Raw genomic sequence first — 15,766 nt, 5'->3', positions numbered from 1 at the left:
CGCGGGGCTCGAACTCACGGACCGCGAGATCGTGACCTGGCTGAAGTCGGACGCTTAACCGACTGCGCCACCCAGGCGCCCCTAGCCTGTTTTTTAATGCTTACTGACTACTCTGTGGAAAGTGTATGGAGGAGAAGGGGAAATTAGCATTGCAGCAGCTGTCTGGGTGGACCGGGTGATGGCAGGGGAGAGAGAGGGAGCAAAGAGGATGGGTTTAAGTCTGGAAGTCAAACGGATAGGACTTGGTGGTGGTTTGACCGTGAAGGAGGAGTGAACTGGAGGAGCAAGAGGTCAGTTCATCCTTCCAACAAAGGCTTTTAGCACCATGTACCGGGACCAGGCCATTGCACGCACGTGCTCCAGAAAGGCTTGTGCTCCAGAAAGGCTTGTGCACCAGGCGCTGAGCTAAGGCGCCACAGGCTTTCAGGACAAGGCTCCTGTCCCCTCTCCATCTGGGTTAGGATGTCCGGTTTAGAGATAACCTAATCTGCGCACAGAACGGAAGCGGATTCCACACCGGGGCGCCTGGGTGGCTGAGCGTCCAGCTTCGGTGCGGGTCATGATCTCGTGGTCTGTGAGTTCGAGCCCCGCGTCGGGCTCTGTGCTGACAGTTCGGAGCCTGGAGCCTGCTTCGGATACTGCGTCTCCCTCTCTCTGCCCCTCCCCCACTCGTGCCCTGTCTCTGTCTCTCAAGAATAAAGAAACATTAAAAACAAATTTCTAAATAAATAAATAAAAAAGAAGCTCTTTCCCAGGGTGTCAAGGATGATGAAATGAAAGAGGGGGAGAAAAAAGCCCATGAGAACTGTTTCATGCTGTGTCCCTGAGCCCAGAACCATTATCATTGTCAACATCCTGATCATTATCATCTTAGCTGAATCAACATAGGGCGCCGGCATGCATGCACGTATTGCGTATTGTATTGCGTATTGCGTATATGATGCGGTGCTAAGTGCTTTCAACAAAGATTGTGTCATTAATTCTCAGCACCCTACCACCTGAGCACTATTATTGTTCCATTGTCTAGATGCGGAAGTGAAGTTGAAAGATGTGTCAAAACCTTGCCCAAAGTCGGTGGGCGGAGTTGCCAGTTGCACCCAGGCTCTCTCACTGCAAACCTCATGTCCTCTGTGCTTTAAAGCCTGTGCCTTCATTTGTAGGGGAGACTAAGACCCAAGGCGGAAGTCACCTGAGACCCAGGCCTTTGGCCATGTTTTTTCTCCTGTTTCCCACTTGCTAACACCTTGGTCCAGCCGTTGTTTCCTGTCCCTGAGGCTACACTAACTGATGTCCTAACTGATGTCCCTGCCTCCCATCCCACACTGCTGCCTGGCTGGCCCTCAGGATCCCAGACGGGGCTTTATCAGGGCAAGTGTTATTGTGAGGCATTGGATTGTATATATTTTTTTAATGTTTATATATTTTGCGGGAGAAAATGTGGGCACCTGTAGGTGCAGAGCGAAGGGCAGAGGGAGAGAGAGGGAGAGAGAATCCTAAGCAGGGGCCTCACTGTCAGTGCAGAGCCCTATGTGGGGCTGGATCCCCTGAACTGTGAGATCATGACCTGAGCTGAAATCAAGAGTTAGACACTCAACCAGCTGAGCCACCCAGGCGCCCCTGATCGTGTCGTTGTGATACCATCTCCCCTTTCTCGGTGGACAGGCTCCAGAGAGGGACAAGCAAACAGGGGATGAAAGCCCTTCGACACCTTCTCTGTCACCCCAGCCAGCTGCTGAGAAGAACTCATACCTGTACTCCACGGAGATCACACTGTGGACGGTGGTGGCCGCCATCCAGGCCTTGGAGAAGAAAGTGGATTCCTGCTTGGCCCGCTTGCTGACCTTGGAGGGGCGGGCGGGGACGGCCGAGAAGAAGCTGGCGGACTGCGAGAAGACAGCCGCGGAGTTCGGGAACCAGCTGGAGAGCAAGTGGGCCGTGCTGGGGACCCTGCTGCAGGAGTACGGGCTGCTGCAGAGGCGGCTGGAGAACATGGAGAACCTGCTGAGAAACAGAAACTTCTGGATCCTGCGGCTGCCCCCGGGCAGCAAGGGGGAGGTCCCCAAGGTACCCCTCGGGCACTGGGGGTGGGACAGCGCGCGGGGCGTGCCCGTAAGCGTGTGGGTGAGCGCACGTGGTGCTTGTGGTTCCAGGTGCCCGTGACCTTTGATGACGTGGCCGTGTATTTTTCTGAGCCGGAGTGGGGCAAGCTGGACGAGTGGCAGAAGGAGCTCTACAAGCACGTGATGCGGGGCAACTACGAGATGCTGGTGTCCCTGGGTAAGGCTGCGTAGGTGGGGATCTGTGTTCACAGATTGGCCTCCGGCAGGGCAGTCTCTGTCTTCGCTTTGACTTCTGTTCTGCTCCGTGTCTCTCCATCTCTGTGGGCAGCTGGGTGGCGGGTGTCCAGTCTTGACCCAGCTCTCCTTCCATTCTGTGCGCAGATTATGCTATCTCCAAACCGGACATCCTAACCCAGATGGAGAGGGGAGAGGAGCCTTGTCCTGAAAGCCTGTGGGGTCATGAGGAGGGGAGTAAGAGACAGGCAGCACATCCCAGGAGGCCAAGCCCTGGTGAGTGGGGGTGGGGTGGGGGGTGGGCACACCAAATTGGAGCCCTGCTCTCCGGACGGGCTTTCCAGATGTGCTCTGAGGCCAGGAAGGGAGCACAGGCCCCTTTACCCAAAGCGGGGCCCACTCTGTCCTAGGCCGGCCTGGTCACAGGCTGTTGGGGGGGAGGGGAGGGCTTTCGCCTTAGAGCCACAGGGGCCGGCAGTGGTTGGTTATTGTGAGGACTGCGTGGCAGACGTAAAGTAAAGCGCACGTGTGCTGCGCATCGTGTCAGTGGGGACTTATTCCTGACAGTGACCCTCCTGGCACCGGTGCATCACGGGCCTCCCACCTCTGCTCCCCGACCTAAGCGGTGGCTGTGAGGCCTGTGGTGCACCGGCTTCCCTTTGTGGCGACGGCCGTCTCGGAGGGGCGGCCAGGGCGGGACCCTAGCTGGCCAGCTGGCGCGCTGTAGGACCGTGGTTCTAGCAGGTCAGAATCTTCTGGGAGGGTTGTTTTTGTTTGTTTGTTTTTGTTTTTAATAAAATGAAGAAAGTAAAGTCGAGAGAAGGGCAAGCGCACCCCCCGAATGACGGTCACGCACATTCAGCAACGATCGGGAGTTTGCCACCTTGGCTCCATCCTTCTCTTTCTTTCCTTTCTCTGAACATAAACACCAAAATACCACTGTCTCACACCCAGCAGATTAGGATCTCCTCCCAAGTCCGTGTTCTGATTTCCCCGATTGTCTCCAAAATATTCCCTGTAGGTATCGGGTTCTATTTCTAGTCCACCAAAGTCCACGTGTTGTATTCGGTTTATAAAAAAATCCGTAAAACAGCCTGGGAACACCTCCTCCTCCGCCATTTAGCAGCTTTACTGAGATATAGCTAACTTGCCAAACCATTCGTAGACGACGCAGTCCGTGTTTCTACTGCATTCACGGTTGTGACCATCACCACCGTCTGTTTTTAGAACTTTCTTGTCCGCCAAAGCCGAACCTGTAGTTGTTAGCGGTTCCCTCTGCTTGCTCCCCAGCCCGAGGCCAGGCTGCTGACCTGCTTTCCATCTCTGTAGATTTGCCTCTTCTAGATGTTTCTTGTCAATGGAATCCTGCTGGGTGTGACCTTCTGTGTGCCTGCTTACACTGAGCTTGTTTTCCAGGCTCACCCACCTCTGCACTGTCCCCGGGCCCAGCTGGGCGGGTGTATATTACACATTCTGTTCCTTCCCGCTCTTCAGTTGATGGACCGGCCCCACCTCTCCCTCTTTAACGTCATTTATTTGTTTGACCTTCTAACGTCATTTATCTTTTGAATAGTTTTGTGTTTTTTTTAAAGTTATTTATTTCAAGAGTGAGAGTGCGCATGCACGAGAGCCTGGAAGGGGCAGAGAGAGGAGAGAGAATCCCAAGCAGGCTCTGTCAGCACAGTGCCCGATGTGGGGCTCGACCTCCCGAACCATGAAATCATGACCTGAGCCGAAATCAAGAGTCGGGGGCGCTTCACTGGGCCACCTGGGTGGCACAGTCGGTTAAGCTTCCACCTTCGGCTCAGGTCATGATCTTGCAGTTTGCGAGTTCGAGCCTCCCCCCTGCTCCTGCGCTCTCTTCTCATAAAGAAATAAACATTAAAAAAAAAAAAAAAAAGAGTCGTGCACTTAACACATAACCGACTGAGCCACCCAGGTGCGCCACGTCATTTACCTTTTTAAATGCCACTATTTCCCATATTCTGGATTTGGTGTCATTTATTGTTCTTCCATTTTTTTGCATTTCCTATAAACTGGTAGATCGGGAGGCCTGTTTGGATTCCGGCAGACTCTTATGGGCAGGATTACTTCAGAGGTGGTGCTGTGTGCTCCACGCTGCCCGTCAGGAGGCGCAGAGGCTCCGCTCGCCTGGCTTTCCAGTGCTTTCCTTCCCCTGCTCTTCCAAAGCTCCCCGTCACCAGCTCACCTGATGACATCAGTAGTCACTGAACATGATTGCCCGGATTTGTTATTCCATTAGGGGTTGCAAAATGGTGAAATCCTGTCCTCCTTATGCACCGAATAGCTGAAATTCTTTTGTAAAGAGTAATTTCCTGAATCAACTCTTTTAGTTCCCCGGAAATGCAGTCTGTACAGAACAGGCAGGAGAGATGCTGAATTCTTTTCCTTCGTCATTTTTCAGAATGAAGGGCTATTGCCTTAGAAACCTGCAAACGTGACCAATACTTGAGCTTTTTACGTTATTATCATCATTGTCGTTGTTGCTGTTGTTACTGTGACTTCATAGACTGTTGAATATGTTATATGTGCCAATCCTTCGCAGTCATTATTTTTTGTGCTTAAATTGTCCCATCTTCAGCTCACGACAGCCCCCTTACGTTGGCCTGTAGGTGTGACTTCAGTGGCTTTTCAGATTCAAGATGTTCTAGAATCATTTCCTACCCCAGACCTGGAATACAAATTTCTCCATGGAGTTTTAATTCCTTTCAGTGGTGAATGATATTTGGAGACCACAGTATGAGTGCTAGTAGTGGCTAATTTTTAGTATTACTTCTAAACCTTTTCAGAAAATATGTGGGGTTTTTTTTTTTTTTGAGAAGATGGCTATTTTTGTAAAGAAAAAAAATCATGAGTTCATAGTGATATTTCTAACTCAAATTTAATGTTCTTTGATCTGCTACTTGTGTGTCACTTTTCTTTTACATGGGAATGTTAAACAATTACACTTTTGATTAAAGCCTGAGATTTTTTTTTTTTTTTTTTTTTTGTATAGCTCTTTTGGTCTTCTGAATGCATTCCATTCGGGACCTACAGACAAAATAATGCCTTTTAAGGTCCCTTGACATAATTATTTTCTGTATGTGGTTATGTCATCAACTTGATATACAGTTAAGTTCATTTGCTTCTATTTATTTTTAGATTTTTAGAAATGGCTCTTTTTACTTTTTGATTTAGCCATTTGAGTATGTAAGGCATGTTATGTTTGCAAAGTCAAATTGGTTTAACAGGATACATTCAGGGAAGTCTTATTTCCATCGCTGTCCCCTCCTTGTCCCTACAGATAACGATTTGTATTAGTTTCTTGTTGGTACTTCTGGTGTTTCCTTTTGAAAAGATCAGTAACACAGAGATACATCCCTGTCTTACACAGTCTGCCCTGGAGATCGCTTCACACGTGTAGGTAGAGATCTTTCTCCTTTCTTTTGTGGATGTGGAATGTTCTGTGGCGTGATATACCATAGTCCGTCTACCCAGTCCCCATTGGCGGACCTCTGGGTATTTCCAGTGTTTTACTGATAGAAATCGTGCCGAAGGGACTATGTTGTGCCGAAGGCAGTTCGTATTCTTGCCAATGTATCTTTGGGATAGATTCCTAGGAACTGCGCTGCAGGGGAAGTAAAGGCAGATGTAAATTTGCCAGAAGTTACCACCAAATACCCCTCCGTGGGGCTTTACCATTTGCATCTCCCTCAGTGTTGTGAAAGAGAGCCTCCTTCCCCACTGGCCCGCTAGCAGAGAATGTGGTCAACCTTGTAGAATTTTTGTCTACCTAATAGGTAAGAAGTATGTCAGTATAGTTTTTTTTTTGTTTTTTTAAATAACAGCTTTATTAGATATAATGAACTCCCCATGCAACTCACTCATTTAAAGTGTCCAGTCCATTGGTTTCTAGAATGTTCATAGAGACGCGCAACCAGCAAACATGGCAGTCAATTTTATAAAACTTTCATCACCTCAGACACAAACCCTGTACCCTGCAGCTATCACCCCCAACGCTTTCCCAGCTCCCCCAGCTCTGAGCAACGACACATGTTTCTGACAATACACTTGCCCTGCCTGGACGTTTCATATAAAAGGGATCTTAGAATCTGCGGTCTTTTGACTCTGGCTTATTCCCCTTAGCATAATGTTTTCAAGGTTCATCCGTGTTGTACTGTGTATCAGTATTTCATTTCTGTTTTCTTTTCTCTTTTTCTTATTGTGGTCAAATGCACATAACATAAAATTTACCATCTTTGCCTTTTTTGGGTGTGCTGTTCGATGGTATTAAATACATTCATAATGGCACGCAGTCGTCACCTCCACCCATCTCCAGAACTCTCGTCACCTTATAAAACTGTAAACTGTAAAACTGAAACACTATACCCGTTAAACAGTACTCCCTCCTTCTGTCCCCCTCCCCTAGCCCCTGGCAGCCACCGTTCTACTTTCTGTCTCTGTGATTTTGTCTACTCCGAGTCGCTCGTATCAGTGGAATCATACCGCATTTGTCTTCTTGTGACTGGCTTATTTCACTTAGCATGATGTCCTTAAGGTTCACCCATGTTTTAGCCTGTGTCAGAATTTCTTGCCTTTATAAGTCTAAATAATATTCTGTTGTATGTGTGTACCACATTTTGCTTAGCCATTCATCCCGTCGATGGACACTTGGGCTGTTTCCATGTTCTAGCTATTGCGAATAACACTGCTACGATCGTGCACGTACAAATACCTCTTAGAGACTCTGCCTTCAGTTCTTTTCGGTGTATACTTCTAAAAGAAATTTTTTTTAATGTTTATTTTTGAGAGAGACACACAAAATGTGAGCGGGAAAGGGTCAGAGAGAGAGGGAGACACAGAATCCGAAGCAGGCTCCAGGCTCTGAGCTGTCCGCACAGAGCGCGACGTGGGTCTCGAACCCACAAACCGTGAGATCAGACCTGAGCCGAAACTGGACACTTAACCGATGGAGCCACCCAGGCGCCCCTCGGTGTATACTTCTAAATGGAATTGCTGGATCATATGGTAATTCTATTTGTAATTTTTTGAGGACTCTCACACTGTTTTCCTTAGTGACTGTACCATACACTCACCTACAGTGTGCCAAGGTTCCAGTTTTTCCATGTTCCTACCAAGTTACTATTTTCTGTTGTTTCTTTTTGATAGTGGCCATCATTTCCCTGATGATGGGTGATTCCAGGCATCTTTTCATGTGCCTGTTGGCCATTCGTATATCTTCTTTGGGGAAACGCCTATTCAAGTCCTTTGCCCATTTTTGAGTCAGGTTGTTTGTTTTTCTGTTATTGAGATTTTTTTTTAAGTTTTTTTTTTTAAGTTTATTCATTTACTTTGAGAAAGAGAGAGAGAGAGAACACCAGTTGGTGAGGGGCACAGAGAGAGGGGACAGAGGATCCCAAGCGGGCTCTATGCTGACGGCAGAGAGCCTGATGTGGGGCTTGAACTCACGAGCTGTGAGATCATGACCTGAGCCGAAGTCAGATGCCCAGCCAACTGAGCCACCCAGGTGCCCCATCTGTTTTGAGTTTTAGGACCTCTCTATGTATTCTAGATATTAATATCTTGTCAGATATGTGATTTGCAAATACTTTCTCCTGTTCTGGGGATTGCCTCTTAACTCGATAGTATGTTTTGATGCACATATTTAAAAAGTTTGCAGGAAGTCTTGTTTGTCTCTTTTTTTCTTTTGTTACCTGTGTGTTTGGTGTCCTGTCCAAGAAATCATTGCCAAATCCAATGTCCTGAAGCTTTTGTCCTATGTTTTCTTCTAAGACTTTTGTGTTTTAGGTCTTATATTTAGGTCTTTGATCCATTTTGAGTTAATTTTTGTATATGGAGTTAGGTAAGGATCCAACTTTATTCTTTTGCGTGTGGATGTGCGATTTTCCCAGCACTATTTGTTGAAAAGTCCTTTCCCCGTTGAGTGGTCTTGGGACCCTTCTCAAATATCTTTTGACCAGATATGTGAAGGTTTATGTCTTGGTTCTCTGTTTCTTTAGGCTGCATAGTAAGTTTTGAAATCGAGAAGTCTTTCAACTTTGTTCTTCCTTATCAATATTATTGTTGCTATTTGGGGGTCCCTTGAGACTCCATATGAATTTTAGGGTGGGTTTTTCTCCTTCTACACTTGATCTTAGCCAAAAGGCTGAGAAGTGATGGGGTTTTCTATTTCTGTAAAAAATATCATGGAGGCTTTAATAGAGATTGTGTTGAATCTATAGATCGGTTTGGTAGTATTGACGCCATAATATTAAGTCTTCCCATCCAGGAACATGAAATGTTTACATTTATGTATGCGTTTAATTTCTTAACGCAGTGTTTTTTTTAATGTTTATTGTATGTATGTATGTATTTTGAGAGAGCACAAGTGAGCCTGGGAGGGGCAGAGAGAGGGAAAGAGAGAATCCCAAGCAGGCTCCATGGTGTCAGTGCAGATCCCCACATGGAGCTTGAACTCACGAACTGTGAGATCATGACTTGAGCCGAATTCCAGAGTCATATGCTCACCTGACTAAGCTACCCAAGTGCCCCTCTTTCTGCAGCGTGAGTTGGGGGAGAGGGAGACACAGAATCTGAAGCAGCCTCCAGGCTCCAGCCCCGCTGGAACTCACAAACCATGAGGTCGTGACTTGAGCCAAGGTTGGAAGCTCAACCGACTGAGCCACCCAGGCGCCCCATACAACAGTGTGTTTTTAATGGTACCTCTCTCATTATGAGTGTGGTCGAATATCTTTTTATGTTTTCATGGGCCATTTAAATTTCTTATTCCATAAACTCTTTGTTCATCTCTTTTGCCCTCGGAAGCTTTTTTTAAAAATGCATACTTTCTAGGCCTATCCAGAAGTCACAGTGATGAGAATCTTGGGGTGCTTCCAAGGGGATCCTTATACATCAGCCTGGTGTAGGACTTGTGATTGGGAGCCACTGTAGTACCGTTCTGAGCTGGGAGTCTCCAAAAGCCAGATCGTTGGCCCTGCTGTGTCGTGACCTGTCTGGGACTATTGCACGAGTTACTGTGCTGTCCCTTTTCCTTCTCTTTTAGCCACTAATGGTCAGTGGAGCCCACTGCATGATCATAACCTGGGTTTGACCCGACGCCCCCCGGTCCCAGTGACTGCGGGTAGCCGTTCCTCAGAGGCTCCTGCCACGTGGGGGATCCCTGTGTTGTCCTTAGCATCCCTGATTTGCATTCTCCAGGCCTCCCTCCACATCCAGAGCACATCCTCAGCCCCGTCAGCCCTGCCCAGGATGAGCCAACAGAAGGGCGGGCCCCCAGGCACCAGCAAGACCCAGAAGCAAGGGGAAGCCTGGACGGAACCATCGCTGGTGAGAGAGGGCCACCAGGCAGGGGTGCGGACGCCACCTCAACGGTGGCCCCAGACAGGCGGTGCTGAGAACGGGGGCTAAAGCTGGCGGCTGGGAGGGGTGGCGGGGACCGGGCTGCCTGGAAAGGGGACCCCTGAGGCAGACCTTAGAGGAAGAGTAGATTTTGGCTGGGAACCGAGGGCATTTTCAGCAGAAGATGGTCTGAGCAAAGGCGTGGGTCCCTAAGGCCTGGCTGGGCTGAGGGGAAGGGCACACGGGCGCAGGCGCTGGGCCTCCTCAGGCTTCGCACACAGGGCACACGAACTGGGCAACCTGTGTCATATGCCTGGAACAGCCCTGGCATGGGCATTCCTCCGTAGATGTCCTCTTTCTGGAGCCCGTGAGGGGCTCTGTGCCTTCTGTCCCCCCTTCCAGTGATCTCTGCCTGCTTATGTTTGAAGGACATTTCTGTCCATCCATTCCCAGAAATGGAGTATCATGCAGAAGGCATGTAGCATAACGTGTGGCATACCAGGGCCTTGTTCTCTGCCTCCAGACTGTGCTTCGCCAGCTCCCGCCCCCATTCCTCCTCCTCCTCCAGGGGCCTGACTCTTCGGGCTGGGTCACCTTCTCTCCAGTGATTTCTGTGACCCTCCCCCAGTGAATATGAGCTCGCTGAGGTTGGAGGTGACCCTCCCTCCCTCTCCCGAGTCCCTCCTTCCCGGCCAGTGTGTAAGGAGAGGGAGGACCTTCTCACTGTCCTTGTTCCCCTGCAGACCTGGCACTGTGCTCCAGGGGCCTCCCCACACCCTCTGGGTGACGGAGTTGTCAGCATTGACCCAGAAGGGAACCGGGGCCATGGCCTTCTTGGCCCTCCTCTCACCTCTGACGCAGAGGCTGTGCCGTGGGCAGTCCTCCAGTGGATTGGGCAGTCCTCCGGACAGAGCCCAGGAGCCCCCTCTTCCTGGCAGGCGTTCGAACATGTCTGGGGGCTGCTTAGAGATACCTATGCTGTCCATCAAGGGCCCGCTGTTGGGAAAGGCCCTCACGGAGTCTCTCTCACAGGTCCACCAGCCTCGGTTAAACAGGAGGAAGAATCTTCAGGTGGGGAATCTCCAGCCTCCCCTCCCAGGGACAGCCTGCCCAGCAGGGGGCCAGGTGAGTGAAGGGAGAGGCCCCGTGGCCACAGCAGAGCCTCGGAGGATCTTGGGGGCCCTTGGGAGTGGGGTGGGAGGTGGCGAAGTGGGACCTGGTGAGGGGCTTCCTCCTGAGGGGTCCCTTCCTCATCCCCGGGTACTGGTGCCCTGGGGCTCTGGCGACCCAGACCACGTAGGTCCTGGTTTCCCCCCATCACATGTGACCTGGTGGAAAGGTGCTGCTTGAAAACAAGCTGTGTGCACCCAGTCTGCGGTCTGGCAACAGAAAGGCCTCCCAGCAGCCCTGGGAAGTGGTCCAGGCTCACAGCTTCCAATGTCTCCCAGTTTGTATGTGGTGGCCTGTGACTTAAATTTCGTTCCCTGGCCTCGAGTCCGTAAAACCAGGCTTACAACCTGATGAGCAGGAAAAAAGAGAGCAATTGTTGCCCATTCTGGCTTTGGGGTGGTTTTCTACCCTAATAGAAAGGGATCCGGTTCTCACCTGGTTCCACCCTGGTACCTGCTTTGGTGGGAGCAGAGGTGAGATTTGGGCCCACCTCGGGGTGGTGGCATGGTGGGAGTCCAAGCTGGGGATGGGCTTCAAACCAAGAGATCTGGGACCCTTGGCCTTCACAGGGAATAGGGCCTGAGACCCCCAGTTGGGCCATTTCTAGTACAGAAATAAAGTTCTGTCAGGAATTATCTGTGCGGGTCACCAGGAAGCTGCATCAGGCAGGGAGCTGCAAGGTCCTGACATCAGGAGGTTCTGCAGTTAAGGGTTCACTGCAGTCTGCCGGGGTGTGGTTTCAGTTCATGCTTCAGCAAGAATAGAAATCCCTCTTGTCCTAGACCTTGGACGTTTCTCGGAAAGGGCTCAAGGTTTCGTCTTAAAGGGCCCAGGGTAGGGTTCGCTGTCAGCTTTTGAGCCTCAGCTGAGCTCCTGGGTGCTGGGGGAGGTCAGAGAAGCCAGTAGTTGGGGCTGATTCCAGAGAAGCTCAGAAGGGAACGGCAGGTAAAGGATTTGGGAGAATGCAGCGTTCCAGCAGGGCTTGTGGCCGGAACCTTCCTTCCCAGCACCAGGGGCCCCCGAGGGCTGTTGCTGCGACCGCTGTGCCGCTTCAGGTCTCCCTTCTCTCCACTGTTCTGGCAGTTCCTATGCCTCAGTCCCGCCTCAGAGTCCAGGGTGACCCACACTGAGGCCCAGCCAGGAAGCCCAGGTCCTCGCGCCTCCTGCCTGTCACTAGAGAGCAGGGCGGCAGGCAGGTGGCGGTTGCTCAGTGTAGATTTGTTATGTCCGAGGAGTAGCTCAGGGTGTGGCTACGACATCCACCACTTTCAGGCCTGAGGCTTCTTACTTAGTCTGGCTGCCCCAGGGTTCACTGTCCTTCGTAGACGGGAACTAAAGTTGTCAGAACTCTTGGGGACCCTGCATGGCCAATGTATCTCAGGGTCCACAGTCTCCCCTGCCCCCACCTACCTATTGTCTTTCATTCCGCCTGACCTCCCGGGTCCTGGTTTTGCGGCTCTGTCTCCTCTCTCCTGATGTCCTTAGCTTGGCCTCCCAGGATGGGCCATCGGAGCCTCTGGGCTACGTGACAGTAAACAGACTGGATGATGTTAGGAGGCAATGCCTGCTTGCTAGGGCCAAGCGAACGGAGTCCCTGATCTGTGCTGTGAGCTCGTGGAGGAGAAAGGACTCTGCGCAAGTAGGTGCAGGATGGGTGCAGATGTGGCCAGAGATGTGCCTGGAGGCAGCACCGGGTCGAGTGGCCTGGGTGGGGGCCAGTGTGGCCCACTGGAAATCAGTGGAGATTCCTCTGTCCAGGTGGTGGTGGCGGCGTGGTCATCAAGACAGAAGCACAGTCTGAGGACGAGATGACGCCTGAGCAGCTCTTCCTGGGGGAGTCCCGGAGCCAGACCGTGTGTCGAATGCCCAAAAGGCCCAGGAGCAGGACTGGGGGCCCTGGGCGGCTTCATGCCTCCGGGGTGCCGCGGGTGCGGGCGGGGGACCCGCGGCCCGGAGGGGCCGCCGGGGAGCCACCCCGCATCCTCCCTCGACGCCGCGAGCGGACCTTCCCCTGCCCCGACTGCGGGCAGAGTTTCCGCCTGAAGATCAACCTGACCATTCACCAGCGGAGCCACGTGGAGGAGGAGCACCGGGAGGCCCCGGGGAGCTCGCCCACCGGCTGGGGGGAGGACCACTCCACACTGGAGCCGGGGGAGGTGGTGGTGCCGGGCCCTGTCATCCGCTGGCTCCCTGACGATCCCGGAGCACGCCGCTCGCTGGCAGGCCGTCCGTTCATGGGACGGAGGCCGGAGGCCACCAAGGTATATCACTGCAGTGAGTGCCTGCGCTTCTTCCAGCAGCGGAAGACCCTGCTGCTGCACCAGCGCCTGCACACGGGCGACAGTCAGGGCTGGCCCGCCTGTCCCTACTGCGGCAAGGCCTTCCGCCGGCCGTCCGACCTCTTCCGCCACCAGCGCATCCACACCGGCGAGCGGCCCTACCAGTGCCCTCAGTGTGGCCGGGCCTTCAACCGCAACCACCACCTGTCTGTCCACATGCAGACTCACGCCCGGGGCCAGGCGGGCCCGCACTTTGCCGCTCCCTCTGCCGTCGCGGGGAGTCCACCCCGGCCCAGGCCCAGCCACACTGAGGAGGGCTGACCCAGCAGGAGCCCGGCGGGGCGGGGGCGGGGGGGGGGGCCCTCTGCTCTCCTGGGCACCCCCAGCGGGACTGCTGTCCACCTTCAGGCCTTTCCCCTGGTGCCTGACGCCGGTTCCTCATTCCGGGAAGCTTTGGAGAGGTTTTTTGTTTGTTTTCGTTTTTCATTCAGATGGGAAGTGGTGGCCTTTTTAGTGACTGTGTGTGGCCAGATGCCTGAATTTCCTAAGTTTCCTAAGTTTGTCATTCTTTGCTGCCTTTTCTACATTCCTGACTTAGAAAGGATCCTCGAAGGTTTAGAGGATGCCCAGTTTCGGTGAGAGCCTTTGGCAGGTACGGGAGGCGGGCGGGAGGACTGGAGACAGTGGCCCTTGCAGGTAGGGAGCGACGGAGACACCGAGGGCCTGCAGTTTTGTTATTGTACACAGAGGTCACAGCAGAGTGGACAGTTTGAAGGGTGGGCACTGGAAATTTGAATTTCCTACTTTTGTTATTTGAAACCTCCCCCAACCCCCCTCCTTATGGAGCTTTTCTGATGCTTTTGTAAGTATCGTGTGTGGTTGCAAAGGGGACCAGGAGCCCCCAGGGGCAGGAATTTTCCTGCCTCCTTGCGTGTGGGGACAGCAGGGGGGCTCTCCACATCAGCCAGGGTGTTGACAGGGATTCCTTGGCTGCTGCCCTGGAGACCAGGTGCCTTCCCAGGTATGTGAGTCCCGTATTCCAACATCCATGATTGATTTTGGTTATTAGTTGAGAGCGGGAAACAAGTTGAGAGTGGATGACGCCTCCTCCAAGGTCTCAGTGTTAATGGGTAGGCACGCTCCTCGCTGGGAGGGGGGTAGCTGCTTTGAAGGAAGAGATGCAGACCCAGCCATACGAGGCTCTTCCCCACCAGGAAGATCCTGGTGTGGGTGAGGCTGGCCAGTCAGCCTGGACTTCTGGGCTGCCAGGCCTGACTTGCCACCTTAAAAGAGGGGTCTGTTTCCAAGAACTTGGGGCCGGTAGCAGAGAAAGGCCAGATCCGGGTGAATTTTTCTTAACCACTTCCATTTCAGGTTCCTCACTTGTCAAAGGGGGTAATGACCCCAGCGCATCCTACCTCACCTTAGGGTTTTCAGGGTCATAAGAGATTTAGAGGCAGTGGGGCAAACGGGGAGTGTGGTTTGATCCTGCAAGTTCAGGGCCCCCTCTCTGTCCCATTCCAGCCCTTCCCCCCCCCCCCCCCAGCCAGAATCCCTCAGAAAGGACCTTTATTTTCTGGAGTGAGTGGAAGGTCCTTTGGGTGCAGAGTGAGGTGAGACATTCCCATCAGCTACATCCCCTAGGAGCCCTTTGTATTTCAGCGGAACAAATTCTTACGACAGCAAGGAGGTTCAAGCCGTGGAAGTTGGAACAGCGTCAGGCCTCCTGGAAACATCGAGGGCAGCTAGCATCTTGTGCCTCTTAAGTAACACCACCGTGGGTGCTACCTAGAGACTAGTTCTTGGTTTGGGTGATTTTCAAACTGGAGTAATGGGTCCTTAGCTGTTTTGACTGCTGTCTTATTTTTCTGGCACTGTGTGAAATGGCCGGCATTCAGGCCTGCTTCCCGGTGCCTGGGTCCATGGCTGGGCCACTTCTTGTGGCCCCCTCTGCCCTCACGCCTCTCCCCAAATCATGAACGGAGCTGGGGGCAGATGGGAACATTGCCATAACCTTTGGGGCAAGAACGAGTAAACAAGTCGGTACGAGCTCAGCCACACTCCCCTGGGCTTTGGAAGAAGGGGTGCCACCCTTCCCTACTGTGCATTCTTGCTTCTCTGCTCTGACACTCCCAACCCTCTCCAGGGGCCTCACCAGTCAGGACTGGGCTCTGACAGGATATGGTGTAAAGGTAGCTGCTCTGAGCCTGCCCCTTAGCGCTCAGAGCTGGTCTCCGGTGTTTCCTGGGGATGCCTCAGGGCTCCGAGTTCCTAGGCCTTTCTAATGCTAAATGCCCTGTGTAAATACTGGGACTCCAGTGATCGCGCGAACCCGGGGTGATCGGGGTGATGGGGGGGGCACAGGCTCCCCCTTCTTCCAAAGCTAAGGCCTTGGGAGTTTGCCTGGCACTCAATCGGTGTTCAAGGAGCATTCTTTACACCAAATGAATCAACGGATGCTGCGTGGTGCAGAAGCAGAGGGGTGCTCCAGAGTCCTGGAGACTAGCACTTGGTTTGGCTCTTAGACTCACTCCTAGCTCTGGGTCTCGGCTTCCTCCTTTGTAAACAAGGAAGGGTGGGGTCCTGGCGCTTAAAGGCCCTTCAGAACTGTGACGGTGGCGGCCCTTTGCCTTCATGGGTGCTCAATAAATATGTTGGACTCAA

At 52.3% G+C, this 15,766-nt stretch overlaps 1 protein-coding gene and 1 long non-coding RNA gene across 2 annotated transcripts in view; one reads left to right on the top strand and one right to left on the bottom strand.

The window, feature by feature from the left end:
• Positions 1-1,855, bottom strand: part of LOC121028144 (uncharacterized) — a 17,158-nt gene extending 15,303 nt beyond the window's left edge. Inside the window, exon 1 of the long non-coding RNA XR_005789095.1 lies at positions 1,750-1,855. This is a non-coding gene — a long non-coding RNA (uncharacterized LOC121028144). The remainder of the gene's footprint in view (positions 1-1,749) is intronic.
• The window catches only part of ZNF783 (zinc finger protein 783), a 21,475-nt gene extending 5,709 nt beyond the window's left edge, over positions 1-15,766 (top strand). The window contains exons 2-7 of the mRNA XM_040471666.1: positions 1,663-2,064; positions 2,151-2,277; positions 2,442-2,570; positions 9,513-9,641; positions 10,686-10,778; positions 12,582-15,766. Coding sequence (XP_040327600.1) covers positions 1,663-2,064; positions 2,151-2,277; positions 2,442-2,570; positions 9,513-9,641; positions 10,686-10,778; positions 12,582-13,423 — 1,722 coding nt within the window. The 3' untranslated portion in view covers positions 13,424-15,766. The remainder of the gene's footprint in view (positions 1-1,662; positions 2,065-2,150; positions 2,278-2,441; positions 2,571-9,512; positions 9,642-10,685; positions 10,779-12,581) is intronic.

Source organism: Herpailurus yagouaroundi, unplaced genomic scaffold, assembly GCF_014898765.1.
Source record: "Herpailurus yagouaroundi ecotype Mexico unplaced genomic scaffold, PumYag 100, whole genome shotgun sequence".
NCBI lineage: Eukaryota > Metazoa > Chordata > Mammalia > Carnivora > Felidae > Herpailurus > Herpailurus yagouaroundi.
This window is presented reverse-complemented; position numbering and strand designations above follow the sequence as displayed.